The sequence below is a fragment of the Siniperca chuatsi genome, linkage group LG21 (genome assembly GCF_020085105.1).
Source record: "Siniperca chuatsi isolate FFG_IHB_CAS linkage group LG21, ASM2008510v1, whole genome shotgun sequence".
Taxonomy (NCBI): domain Eukaryota; kingdom Metazoa; phylum Chordata; class Actinopteri; order Centrarchiformes; family Sinipercidae; genus Siniperca; species Siniperca chuatsi.
In genome coordinates this window covers 19,144,795-19,166,929 of record NC_058062.1, presented here as the reverse complement: position 1 = coordinate 19,166,929, position 22,135 = coordinate 19,144,795, and the positions used below count along the sequence as shown (strand labels likewise).

At 41.1% G+C, this 22,135-nt stretch overlaps 1 protein-coding gene across 2 annotated transcripts in view; it reads left to right on the top strand.

The window, feature by feature from the left end:
• Window positions 1-22,016, top strand: part of LOC122868632 (neurabin-2-like) — a 36,309-nt gene extending 14,293 nt beyond the window's left edge. For both annotated transcript variants that reach the window (XM_044180773.1, XM_044180772.1), the window contains exons 6-15: window positions 4,326-4,458; window positions 5,005-5,125; window positions 6,227-6,331; window positions 6,528-6,663; window positions 12,561-12,704; window positions 12,802-12,855; window positions 13,040-13,171; window positions 13,362-13,459; window positions 13,544-13,640; window positions 15,174-22,016. In XM_044180773.1, the coding sequence (XP_044036708.1) occupies window positions 4,326-4,458; window positions 5,005-5,125; window positions 6,227-6,331; window positions 6,528-6,663; window positions 12,561-12,704; window positions 12,802-12,855; window positions 13,040-13,171; window positions 13,362-13,459; window positions 13,544-13,640; window positions 15,174-15,227 (1,074 nt within the window). In that variant the 3' untranslated portion in view covers window positions 15,228-22,016. The remainder of the gene's footprint in view (window positions 1-4,325; window positions 4,459-5,004; window positions 5,126-6,226; window positions 6,332-6,527; window positions 6,664-12,560; window positions 12,705-12,801; window positions 12,856-13,039; window positions 13,172-13,361; window positions 13,460-13,543; window positions 13,641-15,173) is intronic.
• Window positions 22,017-22,135: the final 119 nt, after the last annotated feature.

Here is a 22,135-nt window from a genome sequence, read left to right as displayed (position 1 = left end):
TTGTACTGTTGTGTTTCGTGCCAGTAAAGCCTGAGTCTCTCGTAGCATCCTTGCCCAGTCTTGATCCATTTACCTGCCTGACATCCAGCTGACTGGAGTGACTCAGGCTAATTCACTACTCAGCCGTGGATTAGCAGTGAGTGATGAGATCAGTGTGTTAGCCTGCTTCTGTTTTTAGCTTCAGAGTGTTTATTTCATGTAGTTTTTTTTTTATTATTCTTTATTGTTTTTTAAGTAATTGTTGAGAAGTGTAATGTGGTTGCTGTTGTTGTTCATAGCCATGTTGTGTGGATTAATCTGTCAGTTTAGATTTCAGTTATAGGACCTCATGAGATACTAGATGCTAAACTAGAATAGTTGCAGAACCATGTGAGCCCAGGTGTCCTGATGTCCTGAATTTTGTTTGGCATGTTTGGTTGGTTGTAATTTAACGTGGCCTTCGGGCAAGTCACGACCCACTGCAACAAACTAAGAACCACAAGAGCAGAGAGACAGGTTCACCCAGCCTCCTGCAGGACTTCTCTGTGGCTTGGCTTTCATCCAGCGCAGTAGTAGGTGGCTTGTGATTGGTCAGATAATGCGGAGGCTGTCATTCAAGAGGCAGCGTTTGTTTCCAGGGCATCCCGTGAGCAGAGCCACACAGCCAAAGTAAAATGCAGATCATTGTTAAAATAAAAGGTTAAAGCCTTGATGTGAGTGTTTTTACTGAAGTGACGAACTGCTGTATGTGAGCTTTGTCAGGTGTGTGCCTTTTTCTTGGTAATGATTGTGTCTTCTTGCCCAATGATACAATACTGGGATGTGCATAAACTACTTTGTGGCATTGCTAACCTATAAAAACATTATCAATCCTGCATTTTCCTGCAGAAACCAACTGTTTCTAACGTTTTTGCTGACATTTTCTCACCCTCATATGCATCTAAACTAGGCTCCATATTGGCTTTGAAGGGTAATTTGTGAGATCAGTCAATCAGCATGCAGCCGCTCAGTTTAAAGAGTACATTTACCAGCTGTTATGCTGCTAAAACATGTTTTGTGTGTGTGTAATGTTTGCTGTGTTGTGTTGGTTAATTTTTTGATCGTTTCCATTGTTGTTGCTATTCCTGTTGGTCATGTCAAAAAACGTTGTTGCTGCAAAGCTTTTAGTGTTTGTTGTGTTGGTCGTTTCAGTAGGTGTGTTGCACGTTTACATTTTGTTGTTGTTGTTGTTCCACCTGTTGGCTGTAGTTTCTCTGTGTGCTGTTGTGTTGTTATTTCTGTGGCAAAGTAGAGATCGTGTGTTCACGACGTGCACAGAGAATGCTTTGAAGCTTTATGTACACGCGCAGCTTTAAAGTTACTCAACAGGAAGGAAATGTGACTGCAGGAAACAGTTTAACAATCACAGCCTCTGACCCTGTTTGTGTCAGAATGTGTGTGTGTGTGTGTGTGTGTGTGTGTGTGTGTGTGTGTGTGTGTGTGTGTGTGTGTGTACCTCAGTCTTCTACTTCCAGGGGAATGTAAATAATACTTTAACAAGCACCTCCTACACATTAAGGCATTTGGCTCTGTCTGTCTCTGTATGTTGTCTCACACACACACACACACACATTAGCATATCTGCCAGACAGGGACAGAGAGAGAGAGAGAGAGAGAGAGAGAGAGAGAGAGAACGGGTCAGTGCCAGTGCCACACTCACAGTGGGCAAGCCTGTGGTTGCCACGGAAACAAAGCCACGTGATCATGGAGATGGTCACCGGGGAGACAGATGCTGCTGACCTTTTAGAGAGGGGGGAGGGGTGTGATAGAGAGTGGAAGAGAGGATGGGAAAATATATGGAGAGGGGAAACGAATTTTGTCCTATGAAGGGGAAAGGAAGATGTTGCAGATTTTTATAAAATGATATCTCAGTGTGTTTCCTGTATTCTCCTACATTAGCTTCTTTTCTACGGGTAGCGGAATATGAGTCAGCACTGGTGCAGACAGGCTGGTGGAAGATTTTATTGTCCAGTTGTACTCTCTCGAAGGTGTAGTGGCTAGAATCAGATGGAGGTGGAGACTGCTAGCCTCTGAATGTTCCTGTGGTCCAATCAAGACGCGTTGCCACATTGACAGCGCTGGTACTGTAACACTTACAGAGCTGCTTAATTACAGGTCACTCTTCGTGGAAATTGGCAAATGTTTGCTAACATCTCCGAATTACAGGTTGCTCTGCTGATCCCAATTGGTCAAAAAAAAAAGTTTAATACTGCTTTAAATTAACCAATAATCAGGTATGGATATTGCCTAGCTATTGTCATATCCCGCCTTAATATTTCAAACGTGGAAACAAACAGTAATATAAAGTAATATAAATTTGTCGTGGTTACCTAGTTTATGATGATAAACATAAAATTTATATATAAACTCACATACACACTGAGATTTACATACACTCAGTCACCAGTTTATAAGGTACACCTAGCTGAAACTAATGCAGTCTAATACAGCAGTCCTGCAATAAATCCTATTTTCATGAAGATTATATGTTCAGTTTTTGTTGAAACTGTTTTAGAGAGGTGTTGATTCAACTTTATGGTCACTTTGGAGGATGTAGTTTGTGGTGCCGTTGAACTGTATTGCATTGTACTGTGACGTGTATCTAATATTTTGTTCACCCCGTTTATATCTAGAGGGGTAGACTAAATATGTCAGCGGGCAGTCGAGGAGAACTGCACAAAAAAAACTAAAACTACCTTTTTCAAGTAGTTGTTAAATGCATGGATATTCCCAGCACTCCTTAAGAGTCCAACAAAGGCTAAAAAGGACATATACGGGAATAGCCCCATAATCAAAAATGTACTTAAAAGTTTGGTCTCAGGTATTATCAATATTGAAATCCATTATAATGTACCTGGACACTCCGATATGCTCCAATCATGCATTTAGACCAGGTCTGGAGGACCCGGTCTTCACAACTTGGAGGGAGAAGGGTATCATCTCTCTGGGAGATTTCTATATGATCACCTCGCCTCTTTTCAGCAACTGCAGCGAACATTTCAGCTCCCGACTTCACATTTCTTCCGTTTTCTACAATTTCGACACTTTTTAAGGGCTCATGTCCCACTGTACGAGCAGAAACCTCATCATGCTGCTTTGGATAGTCCTGACTATTAAACCACATACTAAAGGCGCCGTATCTCATTTTTACAACATTCTACAAAATATAAATAGGCCGTCGTCAAACTCAGTTAGGGAAGACTGGCAGAAAGAATTGGGTACTTAAATTACGGACGAAGTTGTGGAAAACCTGTATTGAAAATATTCTCAGTAGGTCAATAAATGCCAAGCGTACTTTGATGCAATTCAAAGCTGCGCAGAGATTGCACTTCTCTCCCACAATATTCAAATATACTTCACCCCTCTGTGTGAAATGTTCAAAAGAGTGAGGAACTCTGTCTCACCAATTCTTACAATGTCATAGGCTGCAAACTTTCTGGGGTCATTTATTAGATTTTCTTTTAATATGAAGTTTCCCTCTGCTGTGTGGGGTGGTCGAGCCAGGTGGACTGAAGGATAGGTATGAAGCTCCTGCTACAATTCTGGAAATCTGAGAAGTTCCCAACGTTTGATATGTTGCTGAAATATATTACATCTAGAGAAAATTAGATTCACAATGTCAAACAGAGATGGACTCTTTCAGAAAATCTGGCCACCTGTCGTTAGTCTGAGAAATGTTAGCGAGTGGTTAATGGTCTAACAGGTTAACTGTGTCATGTCGATACCTTGTAACTTATGTGGTGAATTACGTGTAACTTTTCCTCTTTTGTGTTGCAGCCAATGTATTTTTTTCTTTCGTTGTTTTTTCCTACATTTGCTGTTTGTGTGTTTGTTCTGCTGAATTTCTATACTGCTTTTTAAAATCTATAAATAGATGTTTTAAAAGAGAAAAATGCATGGATGTGGCAATACTTTGTCCAATATCAAGCTTTTATTATCAAATGGCATCTGGTCCTGACTTTGGAATAGATGTTTATGTTTGGGACTACATCATAATTATATGAATGAACATGAACGTGTTAGATGATGATGATGATGATGATGATGATGATGATGTCCCCTGGCGGTCACTGTGGCACACAATATATTCACTACCAGTATCTTATATTCAGAGGTTATAGAGTAACCAGAGTTACAGAGTTAGATGTTTTAAGACAGAAGTCAAAGTGTTCCTCAGGGAACCTTCTGGACGCCCCAGTTTCGAAATGTAGAAAAGCTCTTTTTTTGTATAACAGTTAATTAAGAGCTAAGTCACATGCAGCCAGAGAAGGAGGCTTTCTGACCTTTGACCTTTCCTCTGTGTGTAGGTCTTCACCACCTACTCTAACGAAGACTACGATCGGCGTAATGATGATGTTGACCCCATGGCAGCCTCAGCCGAGTACGAGCTGGAGAAAAGAGTCGAGAAGCTGGACCTATTTCCTGTAGAACTGGAGAAAGGTACTCACACATGCACACACACACACACACACACGCACATACACATCTTCATCATCATTGAGAGTCACTCAGTCAAGCCTCTTATGTAACTACACACTCACACGTGTGCACACAATAACTGACAGGAAGCTGTTAGCAGACATTCACTGTCTGCTAGCAACTCCATTATCCCCTTATGGGATTAAATTTAGCGCGGATTAGCCTAATTAGCAGCGAGTAATTCTGGAGATAATGGATTTGAACCAACAACCATTCGTGATGACTGCTCTCAGCACAGCATAGTAGCTATAATACTGACAAATGTTTAATTTTTAAGCATTGAATAAGGATGAATATGTTAAGTTCAAATATGTTTTATTGCTTTGACTGTCACCTCATACCAAAACATGAATACATATCATACCTGATGATGATAATAACAAAAAGAATGTATGGATGGATGAGTATAATTAATGCCAGGAATCATATCTATAAAGATACACGTCAGTATTTTGATTTACATTATGTCTGTCTGTGTGTGTGTGTGTGTGCGTGTGTGTGTCTCAGACAGTGATGGTCTGGGTATCAGTATCATCGGTATGGGTGCAGGAGCTGATATGGGTCTGGAGAAACTGGGGATCTTTGTTAAGACGGTCACCGAGGGCGGAGCTGCGCAGAGGGACGGCAGGTACCCTGTCCACCTGTCCTTAATGCATCTGTCTTGTATTTATGTGTCTCACGCATGGTTTTTAATAGAGGTGCTCATGCTCTCTTATCTGTTTTCTGTCAAGCTGTCAGCAAATCTCATGAAAAGACCAAAATGAACAACGTGTCAGTCAGACTCTCAGGACTTCGCCACAGTGTTGGCTCTCAGCCCCGAGCACATTTGTTCCTACACAGATATACGATTCCAGTTTTAACAAAGGCTCAGAAATGTCCTAAACGAATCCGGTTGTAGGAGGAAGCAGACGAGCGCCTCACTGGTAAACCCACATATAGCACTGTAATTTATGTAAAGGTTTTCACTTTTTAAGCGCTTTTGCCAAGAAAACTCTCCAGCAGATCCTGTACGACAACATTTAGACCAGTTTTAACAGACATCTAGACGTCTTTTCTGTTCTGTGCCGTCGTCAGCTGCTCCACGGACATAAATTTACTTTCATAAATCCCCATTATTGTTAAATCCTCATGTTTCGATCACGTTACGAGGAATCATGGAGTTTGATGATTGAACTCTATAAGCTAGTAAGTAATTCCTGCTGGGTTTAATTAGCTAACTCCACACTGCACTGCGCTGACAGAGCCAGTACGTTGTTATTTTTTCCCAAAGCCTGTGTAATAACCGATTTCAGATTAGGTATTTAGAGACTGAATAACTTCCACATTCACACAGACACTACCTTCATGCGTTGGAGGGGACGAACAACCCAAACATCTCTACTCTCGTGTGTTTAGTTCCACTCTGTCACCGCAGTAATGGCGGCGGTGCTTGAGAGCGCAACACACAAATCAGCCGCTGGATTCGTCTCTAAATAGGACAGAGATATAACATCAGAATAGATTTTTTTTTAAATGAGTAATAAAATAGAACAAGGTAGAATAAATAATTTGGTCTTTTCATTGGAAGTTTTCACAGTAAGAAGTATATAGAATATCACCAGCCTCATTCTAGTCGAAGTGAATAGTTTGCTTTGTTGTCTGTCCGATGCTTTAACTCTGCCTTTGTCAAACACTGCTCTGTTCATTTTCACACCTGCAGTACATTCTGTTTGTGTGTCTGTGTGTGTAGGATTCAGGTAAATGATCTGATAGTAGAGGTCGATGGGACCAGCCTGGTCGGCGTCACTCAGAGCCTCGCTGCCTCTGTCCTCCGCAACACCACCGGCACCGTCAGGTCTGACACACACACACACATTTTTTTTTTTTGCAGATTTGTGATATAAATTGCATTTTTTTCAGGTTTGCAGTTGGTATGGTGTGAATTTGTCTGATTTGTGTTTTGTGCATTTGAATGTTTTCATTTGCGCGTGTGAAATGTTTTCAGGTATAAGGTTCATTAACTTGACCGATGGCTTTTGAATGTTTTCCAGGTTTGTGATTGGTCGGGAGAAGCCGGGGGAGCAGAGTGAAGTGGCTCAGCTGATCCAGCAGACTCTGGAACAGGAGAGATGGCAGAGAGAGATGATGGAGCAGAGATACAAACAGTACATGGACGAAGATGAAGAGGTACATACACAAGAATATTCCGTCTTGCATCCTTCACACTGCAGCAGCTTTGTCTTTTGGAACATCCCAAAATATGGAAAAGACTCCAAAAACATTTCCATTGTAAAAATGTATGTGAATACAATACAAGACCAAAACGATCAGATAACTTAAACTACTTCCCCAGGTGCTTCAATGTGCATTTATAAATCTGGTTTTCTGAAGCCACATTTATTAACTCAGCACATCTTCAGCTAATGTTGCTTTGTCGGCCTGTGAGCCTTCGTTAGCTGCAGGTAATCAAAAGAGAGAGAGACAACAAGAGCGAGATGAAGAGAAAAGGAGAGAGGAGTGTTACATTGCAGTGTGTGTGTGTGTGTGTGTGTGTGTGTGTGTGTGTGTGTGTGCGCTAGTGCTGTGTGTGTGACAAAATGTCGGTCTGTGTGCCACCACGTGGCCTGTAGTTTCAAACTCAGTCCAGCTTCTCCACCTTGTGGTCAGAGAGGGTAACACACAGTCCGGTACTATAACAATAACTGTTTAAATTGCTAGAGTGTTTCAAAACCCTGCATCTGTAAAAGCATTATTACAATTAACCATTGAAAATGTATTGAATTATTCCAGCAGCACACTGCATTCTCCATAACACTGGGGTCAATGGGCTGCACATAAATTCTTGATGTAAGTACAGCACAACTACACAGTGAATTAGGCAAAATACTATTATATATTAAATTAATATTAATAAATAGTATAAATATTAAATTAAAACAAAAGTCATTTCTCGCCAGAATTACAAACCTGACACCAGACCATAATGTGGTGAGGTAGAAATTACAGCAAATATATGTATGAATAGTTAAATAATTACACTGTAGTGATTACGAGATTAAGAGACAGAAAACTTACCAAAAGAGTTCATGATAGAAGCTTGAAAAGCAACTTCAAGAATCTTCAGTCAACCAAATAATTGGTGAATTTAGTGGATAAAGTGTGATAAATCGATAGAAGAGTCATCAGTTTTAAATCAGGTGTAGCTAATAACCCATAATAATTCAATGTGTACCTTGAATGTAGCATATATACATTTAAAGGGGTACTCCAGCGATTTAGCACTGCACTTCTAGAATGTTTGGGGACTTGTGAGAGGGAGATTTTAAAGAATGGTCAACATTGGTCCAGCAGTGCGTTTTGGTGTGGCTCGTGATCTTTCTGTGTTGCAGGCCAGAAGAGCAAAGAGACAGCATTCAGCAGAGGATATTAATGTAGACAGCAGCATGCGCTCTGGTTTGATGTAGCCTGATAATAAATGCAGTCAGAGAGCTAGCTTGTCTTTGTGTCAGAGTACAAACGTGTAGCCAGATCAAAGAGCGATCAATGAAGTGCAATGCTACATTTTAGTTAATGCATTTTGTCAGTAATGAAGTTGCTCTCAACCTGGAAAGACATGGTGGTCATGAGTTAATGTGAAGCTAATTTGCTTTGTAACGTAGAAGAGGAGAAGAAGGCAAATGATTAGCAGACTGTTATGGATTGTGTGTCTCCTTTTAGTCGAAGACAGTTACAGGCAGTTCTGCATTCGATTTCAGAGGGTCTAAACTGTCAGACCGCCAGCAAGAGCTTGTTTCTTTCACTTAATTTCATACTTATGTGGTCTGCTCCAGGCTAGTTGCTATTTATACCATTTTATATGACACATACTCCTCCAAATGAAATTATACAGCAAATTATGAAGAGAGAAAGGAGTGGAATTGGCAGTCTGAACAGCCATGAGGATACCACTCTCATGTCTGAATATGAAGCTAACGCCAGCAGCTGGATAGCTTAGCTTAGCACAAAGACAGGAAACACGGGGAAACAGCTAGCTTAGCTCTGTCCGAAAGGTAACAAAGTCTGCCTACCAGCACCTAAAGCTCACTAAGTGGTAAAACCATGTGTCATTTTTACATTCGTTTTTGTACAGTAAACAAGCAAAATGTAACATGAAATAGTTAGCTTAAAGGTGTTGGTAGGCAAATTTCGATGCGTTATTTGGACAGACCCAGAGTATCAGACTATCAACATTTAAAAGAAATTGTTTGACATTTTGGGAAATACGCTTCTTTGCTCTTGACACAATCTCTCACACAAAGTCTACCACCTGCCCCCTGGACATTTTTCCTACTTTACATTTAAAGGAAGTATTGTATTACTGTAGGTCCCACAAATTCCCTTATTATAAATAGCAGTCTTGCAAATGGAGCCGTCCCATCCTGTTTTAAACATGCAGTAGTCCAGCCTCTTATTAAAAAGCCTAACCTTGACAAATCAGAACTAAACAATTTCCATTCCATCTCCAAGCTCCCATTCCTGTCCAAAGTACTGGAGAAAATGATCTACACACAGCTTCTGTCTCATTTAGACAACAATAACCTTCTCTGCCCTTCTCAAAGTCTCAAATGACCTACTGTTGTCTTTAGACTGTGGTAAATGTGCCATTTTAATTCTGTTAGAATTCAGCGCAACTTTTGACATGGTTGATCATTGTATTTTAGTCTTAAGGACCTGGTTGGCATCCAAGGCACTGCCCTTAAGTGGTTTGCCTCCTACTTAACCAACAGGACATCCTCTGTTAAGATTGGCAGTCTCTCCTCTACTGCCCATATCACTTGTGGAGTACCTCAAGCTTCCATTTTAGGGCCTATTTTATTTGCCCTGTACAAGCTCCCTTTAGGCTCCATCTTCCGCAAGCACAATGTCTCCTTTCACTGTAATGTGGATGACATGCAAATATACCTTCCATTGAATCCGGGGGATTCCAATTCCATCACATCCATCCTTAACTGCCTCCAGGATGTGAAATGCTGGATGGCAAAAAACTGCTTTCAGTTAAATGATAACAAGACAGAAGTGATTGTTTTTGGTCCCCCCCCAACACCACAGGGAGTATAGCTAGCCACTTAGGACCTGTGACATCAAACCTTCCTGCCCATGCCAAGAATCTTGGTGTCATCTTTGACTCTGCACTGAAATTTGACAAAAAGATCAACTCTGTGGTGAAAGGTTGTTACTTTCAGCTAAGGAACAACTTAGGTCCATCCTCTCTCTCAACAATACCACCTCACCAATCTCCTCCAGGCTTGACTACTGCACTTCACTGAACCTGGGTGTTGGTCAGTCCTCTGTCTTGCCTGCAGCTGGTGCAGAATGCTGCAGCAAGACTTCTAACTGGTACCAGAAAAAGAGACAGCAGTACACCGGTGCTAGCATCCCTGCACTGGCTACCTGTCAAATACAGGATTGATTTTAAGGTTCTTTTATTTGTTTTTAAAGTCACACATGGGCTGGCACCCCTTTACATTTCAGGATTTCTCTGCCCCTACTCCAACTCTAGGCCTCACTAGGCCCTTCACAACAATTGTGTTTAACTGTTCCACGATCGAGGCTAGTGGGTAAGGGAGCTTGTGCCTTTGCGGTGGCAGCTCCAAAGCTTTGGAATAGCCTTCTGCTCACAATCAAATGTTCACCCTCCATTGACACTTTTTGACACTCAAGCTCCTCTGAGTACTCTGCTCCCCCCTCCCCATCAGGCTAACAGCCCTCTTCACACTAATGACTCCCCCCCTCCCCCACCTGTAACCTCTGCTGTGTGCCTGACTGCTGACCAGGTGAGAGGACAGCTGATGAAACTCCACTCAAACAAGGCTGCAGGCCCCGATGGCGTTTGCTCCGGGGTGCTAAAAACCTGTGCCCCCCAGCTATGTGGAGTCCTTCAACATGTCTTCAACCTGAGCCTGAGTCTCCAAAAGGTCCCTGTTCTGTGGAAGACATCTTGCCTCATTCCTGTGCCGAAGACGCCGCGTCCCAGTGGCTCCAAGGACTACAGACCGGTGGCACTGACCTCCCAGATAATGAAGACCCTGGAGAGACTAGTGCTGGAACAGCTGCGGCCCATGGTCAGACCCCTCCTGGACCCCCTTCAGTTTGCCTACCAGCCCTGGCTGGGAGTTGAGGATGCCATCATCTTCCTGCTTAACCACATCCACAACCACCTGGGCAAGCCGGCAAGCACGGTGAGGATCATGTTTTTTGACTTTCAACACCATCCGGCCAGCCCTGCTGGGTGAGAAGCTGGCAGCGATGCAGGTGGAAGCCCACCTTGTGTCCTGGATTGTGGACTACCTGACTGGCAGACCACAGCACGTGCGCCTGCAGCACTGTGTGTCGGACAGCGTGGTCAGCAACTGTCCTCTCTCCCTTCCTCTTCACCATCTACACCACGGACTTCAGCTACCACACGGAGTCCAGCCACCTTCAGAAGTTTTCTGATGACTCTGCTGTGGTGGGATGTATCAGTGGTGGTGATGAGACTGAGTATAGGGCTGTGGTGGGGAACTTTGTCTCATGGTGTGAGCAGAACCATCTGCAGCTCAATGCGACAAAGTCTAAGGAGCTGGTTGTAGACCTACGAAGGGCCAAGGCACCAGTGACCCCGTTTTCCATCCAGTGGGTCAGTGTGGACATTGTGGAGGATTACAAGTACCTGAGAGTACACTTAGACAATAAACTGGACTGGGCCAAGAACACTCAAGCTCTTTACAGGAAGGGCCAGAGCCGCCTCTATTTCCTGAGGAGGCTGAGGTCCTTCAACATCTGCCGGACAATGCTGAAGATGTTTTATGAGTCTGTGGTGGCCAGTGCTATCCTGTATGCTGTTGCATGCTGGGGCAGCAGGTTGAGGGTAGCGGACGCCGACAAACTCAACAAACTGATCTGTAAGGCCAGTGACATTGTGGGGGTGGAGCTGGACACTCTGGCAGTGGTGTCAGAGAGGAGGATGCTGGCCAAACTACACGCCATCTTGGACAGTGTCTCCCACCCACTCCATGACGTGCTGGTCAAGCAAAGGAGTACCTTCAGCGTAAGACTCATCCCACCAAAAAGCACCACAGAGCGCCACAGGAAGTCATTCCTGCCTGTGGCCATCAAACTCTTTAACTCCTCCCTCTAAGTGTTAGTCTGTATGACCCTAGGTCACTAAACTGGACATTGACCATTACATCTCTGCCATACTTGAAATAATTGTGCAATATTCTGTGTATTACTCCTGTGCAATATTTAGTTTTTCCTATTTATTGAAATTGATATTATTCATACCTCCATTACTGCTGTGCAATATCTTAATAAACTCAATAAGCTACACTTAACTCGACAGTACATGCACTACTACTTATTACTTATATTATTACATTGTATTATTATACCGTATTATCATCATCAACCGGTAAACCCACTTGGTACTTCACACTTGTTTTATTTTATACTTATACCCACCTGGTACTTAATTTATTTTCTGACCTGTTTTTATAGTGTATTGTATTATATTTTTTGCTAGTACTTTCTCCTGTGTGCACTGACGTAAAGGCGAGCTGCTGTAACAAAGAGTTTCCCTTCGGGGATCAATAAAGTATTTCTGATTCTGATTCTGATTTAAGACAAATCTCAAGATCTACATGTTTTCAATGGCCTTTGGATGCTCATAGTGGTTTAGGTATTTTATAATACTTTAGTTTTTATAAATTGATTTTACAAGTTTTATTCTGTTTCTGTTTTACATTTGTGCACATATTTTGAGCCAGCCAGGCTAGCTGTTTTCTACTGTTTCAACAGTTTAAACAAAGGAGAAATAATGTATTAATAAGTGAGCTTTAGAGGTGTTGGTAGGTGGACTTTGTTAACCTTTGGACATAGCCAGGCCAGCTGTTTCCAGTCTTTAGGCTAGGCTAAGCTAAGCTAACCAGCTGCTGGCTCCATATTTACCGTACAGACATGAGAGTGGTATCACTCTTCTCATCTAACTAACTAACAAATAAGTGTGTTCCTTAAACCTGTAATATTTGTCTTTTTATCTTTCCCCATCTCTTTCTGTTTACCTACAGACAGGTGAATATGCAACAGACGAGGAGGAGGAGATGAGTCCAGTGTTTCCAAACTCCATTGAGGTTTTCGACCTGGCCGAGAACCAGGACATGTTGTCCCCTGTGGAGCTGGACCCCGAGAAGCTGGCCCACAAATTCAAGGAGGTATATGTGATGTGGATCATTTGGATCCCAAACGTAATTCTTTTATTCGGGGGGGGTCAACTTAGTTTTTAAACTGTCAATATCTCTCTGTCTGTAGCTCCAGATTAAACATGCAGTAACCCAGGCGGAGATCCAGCTGCTAAAGAGAAAGGTGAGACCACTTAACTCTCAGTCTCTTCTTAACATGCAGAAATTAAATGCACTGCAGTATCCAGGTTATACTGCAGTGGAGAATGTACACTAGCATAACATCAGTTTTTATAACGATGACTTAACGCTGGCTCTACCACCCACATACCACCTCATCCTGCAACACTCCCACCCCTTACCTCCAGCTGGCTCATGCAGAGCAGGATAAGTTGCGTTGGCGGATGGAGCGCGTTCAGTTGGAGCAAAACATCCGGGACAGTAAAGAGAGGATGGAGAAACTGGAGGGCTACTGGATGGAGGCACAGTCCCTGTGTAAGGTAATCTATGAGAGAATAAACATAAAAAGCAAAGAGGCAACTATCAGTCACGAATGGGTGACGTATTTTTTCTCATCATTTAACAGCTCAATTGACTAATGGGCTTATATTCTCCCAAAAGGTAGTTGTTTTCACTTACTGACGTTGTGTGTGTGTGTGTGTGTGTGTGTGTGTGTGTGTGTTTTTTCAGGCAGTGGATGAACACCTGAAGGAAACCCAGGCTCAGTACCAAACCCTAGAGAGGAAATACAGCAAAGCTAAGAGACTGATTAAAGAGTACCAGCAGAAGTAAGGAAGGAGGAACACATTAAATGTTAGAGAGATGGAGTAAAAGACACCAAAACTTTAATGTGTATTGTGTGTGCGTTGTAGGGAGATCGAGTACCTAAAGAAGGAGACGGCTCAGCGTCGAGCACAAGAAGAGAGTGAGGCAACACACAAAGAGGAGGCGGACAACCTGCAGGAAAAGGTTAGTAAAATACTCACCCTGAACCACACTGGTCTCAAGTGACACATTCTGTGTCAGTGTGTCAGCTCTTCACCCAGAAAACACTGCTTCTGCCTTGTTTTTCTATTTTAATCAGTTTTTTTTAAAAGACTGTGGCATTTGGTACACAACACATTTGGAAACGCATTGCTTGTCCTAATGGGTTCTAATGGGTTTTTTAAGGGTTGATTTACCCAAATTACAAAAAAACATAATTTTCTCTTACCCTTATGAAAGTAACCAATGAGCCGTTCCAAACAGCTAATGCTGTTGATTGTTCAATTAAAACTTGATCTAAGCTCAGCATTTGCTACTGGTGAACATGCAGTTTTGTTGGATTGCGTTGAAAAATGGGTTGGCATCAGGAAACTGCATTAGACTAGTTTAAATTTTACTTGACCAGTCGTGTTCCCCAAGGCTCCATCCTTGGTCCTCTTGTTTTTCTACATTGCAAATATTTTTACAAACTGCAAACCCTCCATGCAGTGCAAATCCACAGGTGTGCTGGACGTGACATGTTGAAAACAGTTTATACAGTCCCGTGAAAAATCGTTGGTCAAGTAGAACTTCTCTATTCAATTCAATTTTATTTATATAGCGCTAATTTATAATAGAAGTTCTCATTGCACTTTTCCTATAGAGTGGGTCTAGACCGTACTCTTTATAATATTATTTACAGAGACCCAACAAATCCCACCATGAGAAAGCATCTCTCTCTATGCTAATAACTCCCTCAGGTCCATCCAAAACACTGTGTAACCGGGGCAACGACAGCGTTCGTCATCTTCTTTTTAACGAGTCTGGCCAAAGTGTCACCTGAAAGCTCTGGATTTTGAATTACGATGCAGGCAGTAAGCATAGTGGTGTTCTCAGAAAACAAGAGACCGTTATTTTAAAAAAAATGCAACATTCGAAACACGAGCCCACATTTTTGATTTTACTGTTATTAAATTAATGGCAGTATGGCGGTATTTAACTGCAGATGGTTATTGTATCATTGTGATGACAAATAAAATTGTGCCCTATTACGCACGGAAAAAATGAGGGTCCTCGGATCTTCAAGATGTCCAGAAACGTAAAGATAACTTTAAAAGAGACATAATCAGAAATACTTTATAACCTTCTCTTGGCAGTATATTTGTATGTTCATGCAATATTATATTCAATATGTGAAACTCTGTATGTCACAGACAATAAAAAGTTTCCTCTGAGGAAAACAGGATTCCCAAACTGTCAGTGCGTCATGATGGGGGAGAGCCCTGTGTTTTAAGTGGATGAAAGTAATGACTGTGATTGTCACAGCCTCTAACACGTCCTCCTATAAAGTATGATAATGTATTCTTTCTGATCGCACCCTGTATCTGCTTGGCTCGCCCCCGATGGACTTAAACTCTGATACGCGCTGTGCATGACAAAAAGAGAGCCCTTGATTGTGAAACAGATACCTTTCTTTTTAAGCAGTTGGTATAGTTTAAATTTATTTAGTTATGCTCCACTATGTTATTGTGTCCACAGATTACAGACCTGGAGACCAAAGTGGATGCCCTGAAGACCCCCAAACCATCCTAGACTGCTGTTACTTCCTACCTCCTGTCTGTGACTGGAAGAGGAGGAGCTCTGCCTTCATTCTGAACTGGGCTGTATTTTATTCCAATCAACCATTTACTGCACGGACAGGTAGTGGGGAGAAAAAAGAATAACAAAGATGACAATTGTAAAAGAGATGAAACGAGGAGGGAAACATACAAAGAGGACAAAAGCAACCTCTCATCTGACATCTTGCAGCGGCTTAGAGCTCTGTCAGTCAATAACCAATCCCAGAATGCTCCTTCTGTAATATCCTCGTGTGTCTTCCTGGCAACCGGCTTGGCAATCAACACGGAAACCACATTCAACAACCTGTACTTTATTTATGGATGATCTGTTTTGGCTTCTCCTCTCTTCAATAACAGTATGTTACCAGGATTCTATTATTGATTCAAATTTATTTTAAAAAAGCGCTTTTATTAAACAGGCTCGTCACAAAGTGCTTTATAGAGTGGCAGAGGGCAATAAATGCAGAATAAAACAGAACAAAGAAGAAAGGACAAAGGTCATTTGATTGTCGCTATACTACTTTTGAACCAGGTGGTTGCTGAACCATTCCTTTTTTTGTTTGGGACTGGACTGGATTGTTATGAAGAGGACACGTGTTTTCTGTCGTATGCCGGTGATCATTCGAATCAAAAACTACACGGACAAATGGCCACCTCAATTTTCACCTCAAGACTCAACACAAATTCTGAAGTGGAACCTCGGTAATAACAGACAACATAAACTAACTTTGAAAAGGAAATAGACACCGCCTGCTGATAGTTACGTAATAGAAACTGTAAAACAAGATGGCCGACAAATTTCTGATCAGCGACAAAAACTGTGAAATAGCAGAATGCCCACCCCAGCCTTTGGTTTCTCTTTTCTAGCCTAACTCTGCAGGCGATGGAAGGAATCGGGCAGAAGCGTGCATTTCAGGTCTGAACTGTGGTGGCATACTGTTTGTATATATTCTATACATGTATTTAAAAGTGTTTAAATGGCTTAAGCAATGAAGTGGGTCTGATATCTGAAAGTAAGGCAGTGCAATGAGTGAATGGACGTCTTGCTCTGGAGGGTGAAATGGTTCAGTAGTCCAGATTCAGTCAGTTTCATCTCTTTTCTATCAACATCAATGGCAAACAGGGTGTGAATAGTCTAATATGTGCTTATAGAGTGTCTAATGGTGTATATTTGTGGTGTTTACTACAGTATCTGTGGGTTTACATGCACACCAAGAACATCCTGTTCTTCAGGATAGTCATGTGCTATATTCTTGAGTTGGTAAAGGGTTTTCAGAAATCTCCAGGGTCAACTGAATATGCTGGTTTGAATATACTGCTAGTCTGAGGCTATTTTGTGTACATCTACCACTTGCACTCACTGCATAGTTTCATGAGCTCTGGCAAACTGAGAATATTCAGTTAAATTCCTATATTCAGAAACAGCTGATATGCACCACATTATCTCCTGAGGTGCACTTTGTAGTGTCAGTTGCTCAAACATTTCTTGGAGGCAGAACGGCTCTAGAAATAATCTCATGAAAATAGTCTCATTAGAAGTAAACATACTGTAAGTGGGTGCAGCCAAAGTGCCAAAAATTCCTGACCAATACTGGATTTTTGAGGCAGATATTGACATTAAAGAGTAAAAAAAAAAAATCTGTTTTATTTACAAAAACTAAAACAAGTATTTCTATTTATAATGCTTAATTGCTTTTTAAAGAATTGTGACCAAGATATGAACTGAACAGTTAAAAAATAAACTTTCTAGTGCTCTCTGGTGGACAAACCATTTAATGGTAACACTGTTTCCAAATGACAAACATATTTTTGGCATTTCTGAACCATTTCCTCTTCAGCTATCAGCTAAAATCAACCGATAATATCGGCTTCTACAGAAGCAAAGAAAGGCCATAATAATGAGATGTTTTTAAATAAGCAACTGTATACCTAATAATGAAATTTAACTACTACTGCATACTTAATGTTGAAATTTAAATAGGTCCAGAGGTTTCAGGTCACTCATCTGAACTTTTCTTTCTTGAATTCTGTGACTGACAGGATAGGCCAGCTGTAACTAAGCTGATAGGCCAGCTGTAACTAAGCTGATAGGCCAGCTAGGTCTGATCGATTCCTTCAGGCTTGACTGATTATCCTTGGCAGCTCGGATGTTCAAGTTTGAATTTTTCATCTTGAATTTAGATCTCTGATTGCAACCGATCTCATTTAAATCAACCTGATTTTTTTTAAACTGAGTTGAATTTGAGTAGTTTTGTGAATACTGGACGCTTGAATCTGAATTTGTGAACCTTTGAAAAAACTTTAAATCAAGTTTTTGAAATTGTACAACTTGAAAGCACCGTCTGTAAATTTCAAAGAGGGGAATTCAAACCACATAAAGTCAGACAGAGGGTTTTCAAAATAAAATATTTCAATGCTATAAATTCAGTGGAATTTAAATTTAACTTTAAGTATTCACTAGTGGTTCAATTTCAAAATTGGCTGTTCAGTTGCTTATAAAATCCAAATTATTATGGCGTTTTCTTTCCTTCCATATCAGCCTGCCAGTATATTAGTCAGGCTCTAATAGCTAGTTATCTAGGTTAGCTAGTTAGCCTTCCTGTAGCTATCCATATATGCTAATTTAGCCTACTGACGTCCTAAAAGCATAAAATACAATCATCATGAATGGGGAAAAAAGTAAGTCCTTGCCAATTATATTTTTTATTGATATTTCAATCAATATTTGTCTTTTATAATCAGCTAATGAAGCCTTGTTATGCTAACGTACCAGGAGAGTTTTGCCTCTGAGAAATGTTTGTGGAACTAGGCCTTCACATGGTTATGAGCTACAGTGTTATTCTGAAAACTGTGTGCATGTACACACACTCCACATCTCTTGTATTAGGAGAAGAGTAGAAGGTCCGAGTGCCAGTATTATGACTTTAGAAAATGAACTCAAGTTAGTGATACATGCCTGACATAGTCCAAATATGGGTTGAATACAAAAGTGTTGCTGTGGTCATTAAATGTCAGATCATTTCAGGAACCCAGGAACCACTGGGGCTGCATCAGGTTCATCTTTGTTTTTTTTCCAAACAAAGTTCCTTCTTTGGACAGATAAATCGGAAAAGTTGCAAGAAAGCAACCACAGAAATAGTATTGCTTGTCAAACAATAAGTCCTCTTTGGGTCAAATCTTAAAAATATACTCTACCAGAGATGGGTATTTCAGTCACTTGCTGTAGATTGTCCTCAAGAGTTTTCAAATTGGCTATTGCAGAATTGTCTTAATTTGTCTGTGGAAATAACAATTTAAATCGGCTGTTAAGGATTGAACCTGTGACACTGTGGCTACAGTACAGTCTATGTTTATACAATATGATTAGGCTATATATTTAACTATTCTGATCTGACTATTATCCAGTGATTTATGATGACTATCTAATGTGCCAAATATGAGGCTCATATTTGCATGTGGATGGTTAAATGGTGCTCAGTAAGACAGTTTTCACACACAGGTAACTTATACAAAGTTTTGGACAGGGAAATTGTGTGTTTTGCTGCTCTAATGTTGTCACCGTGGTGAGTTCGTGTATGTGTTTATCGAGATCATACAGCTTGCTGGCAAGCTCTGATTAGGTTGCGTTAATTTAAAACACTGAATCAGAAAAAAAATGTGATCAGGCTACTTAAGTTCTTATCAATAATATAAACCATTTTTGATTTCGACTTTTTGCCCCCCGGTTGTAAGATACAGAGAAGCTTAGAACGGCCAAAATCATTTGGCGCTTTATGATCACAGAGTTAAAAGCTCTGCAGGGTCCGGAGAATTCCACAAAAACAAAAGTACGTTACGTGATGCATTAAATTGTGTTTTATTTAGCCACACTAGCGGCACTAATTTATCACTTCTCCAGTGAAATGGCTCAACTGTTAGATGGATTGCCATGAAATCTGGTACACACAGTCATGTCCCTTCGTAGATCCTTTGTCTTTTCCTCTAGCACCATCATCTGGACAAAAATTTTATTTGTCAAATACTTTGGTTTACAAGCAAACTAATGACATTCCCATCACACTCAGCTGTACTTTGTATTTAGTGCCAATTAGCAAATGTTAGCATGCTAACACACTAAACTAAGATGGTGAACATGGTAAACTTTATATCTGCTAAAACATCAGCATGTTAACATTGTCATTGTGAGCATGTTAGCATTAGCATTTAACTCATAGCACTGCCCAAGTACAGCCTTAATAGAGCCACTAGTGTGGCTGTAGACTCTTAGTATTGTTAATATTATAAAATATTAAAAAAAAAAAATTTGTTTGTCATCTTACAACTACAAAATAACTTTCACAAATATGTGAATAAGGCAGTTCTGCTTGTCATGAAAATTGAAATCTAATGTTGTGCTTCCAAGCTCGTGAACTGCTAATGGTTGTTCATAGAGGCACGTTACAGTGGCACACTGACACACAGTGTGACGGAGCAGCTCCAGAAGAGCAGAGGAGACCAACTTCTTCTGGTTCAGTGTTTTACTGTACCTTTATGTAACGACATGCCTTTTAAAATAAGGTATTTGCTCTCAAAACTTGTTGTGCGCTGACCAGTCTGTCCCCGTATATACGTCACACCCACTCAAATGTCAAAGTCCCGCTGGCTAAAGTGTGTTTGAGCAGAAGCACAGCTCCTGACCTTGACCTCTGACCTACAGGAAATGATTTGTATTCGATTTTCAGTGACTCATGGGAGCAAAGTTTTTTTGTACTGCTTAACTCAACAACTGTTATGTTCAGGAATATGAGAAAATTTAACCAACTGACAAAGGTCATTTTTCTTGTTTGTAAATGTGTGCTGCTCTGTGTCTCGCTCATGCCCTGGATATATGGTTAAATATGTCATATTGTGCTATAGGGCAACTGAACACCCACAACAACTGTTTGAATGATGGATTAATTAGATATCATGATGGATTAGACAAACTCACAGTATAAGGTCGATGTTTTCATGTAATCATTTTTTTTAAAGACACCAAGTATTTGTTCAAAACTTGCAGTATATTTACATTGTAGTCCTATTGGACAGGAACAAGGGTCTTCGAGGTAGAGAATATTTTTTAAAGGAATGAAGATCAGCCAGAAGCAACTCACTTGAGTATTTTTATTTCCTAAGTATTTTTTTATCACAGTTTCATCTCTACGTCAAACAAACGTGAGTTGTACGATGGCTGTTCTATCACCAAATCGAGTCCGGGTCACTTTGTGTTTAACATCTAAACACAGTAAGTGATCACTTTGCCTTGTTATGGCTTGTTCTTATTAGTTAACATGCTGCTTTTGCCTTTACAAAGCCTTCAGATGTGTGCTAGCTAGTTGTACAGTAGTTGACTATCACAAATGTTACCAATCATGTCTGCCCATCACTCATGCCTGCATTAAAAAAAACTAAATTAGTGTGCCGTTACCAGTGTTTAAAGAGCGTTTGCCTAGTGAGTACAGTACAGACAAACTGCCATGTTGGAAGACGGACAGATTGTAGCGCCACAGCATTTAACTACTGTTACAGATTGTAGACAGATTGATGCCTTTCTCCAGACACTTTCCCAGTGTTTTGTCATTATTGCTCATATTTGAAATAGTTATCAAACTCACCTCTTTCCCCTGCTTCACATTCGGGGAGCTGACCTTCAAAAACCATTACCCCCACTGGTGGCCTCTGAGCAGCTCTGCTGGAGCAGGTGAGAGGGTTTAGTGCCTTGCTTAAGGGTTAAGAGTAATGGGAGTTAAGAGTGGGGAGAGCACGGCCACCTTTCACCAGGTGGGCCAGGAGAAAGTCCACAGGCCACCTTTAAGTAACCTTTGACACTTCATCACTTGTGAATGAGATGAAAACTGATTTATTGAGGAAGGTTTTAGTGCGTGCAGACTCAACAACGATAAATCACTGTATCCGAGGCTGGTACAGATCCTGACTGTGTGACGGCCTCTTAGCCTGCCCAAGCGTACAAAGTCCCATACAGCGAAGCTCTCGGCTTTCCGGTTGCCTTGGGTCGGTGAGCCTCCGGGTCTGAACTTCACCGAGGTGCTTGGACCCCACAATACTTGCTTGCAAGTTTAGTTTGACCGTGACTTTTGGCCTTTTTGATGCGATGACCATTTACGATGGGTCAGGGGGAAAACTACCTGAACAACTGGCAGATTCTGTCCTTTAACCATTGGCAACCAATCTTTAAACACTGTACAGCCGAGCCGATAGAACTAGTAGAACACACGCCTGTTACATTGATCAAGTATGAGCTTGTGCTCACGTAATGTGTTCCACAGCAACTTTTAATCAACTGGGGGTGAAAAAATGGGACAAGGTTTAAAAATGCAAACGAAAGCACTACAGGAAACGTGGTTTTTAAAATAGTTTTTTTGTTGGAATTTTGCATCCGCTTTGTTCTATTATACTCCATTACCCACATTTCATGGCATTTTGGAGCAACTTCAGTCCCTTTTATTTTAATAATATTAACCCTCGGCTTGACTTCTTCAAATACAATGATGAAGTTAGAGAGACGTTTCATGAGGTAGATGAATAACCGTGGGCGGAGCGGTGCCAAACAGTGTGAACAGGACAATCTGACAGTGTGTAAGCTGACCTTTGAGTGTATCTTGGGTCTGAAAGGGATTTCCTTCTCTGCCTGGTTCTGTTCTTTAGTTGATGGCGCCATGTTTGTCTGAACCAATACCTGTCTGTCAGCATTAATAAATAAACATAAAATATGTTGAGCAACAAACATGAGGGGACATTTAACTCCACAATTTACTGTTCTCTTACTGTGGATGTGTGTGTGTGTGTGTGTGTGTTTACTACCCTACCCTAGCTAATGTTAAGAGAGAACTGGAGGAGGAAGAG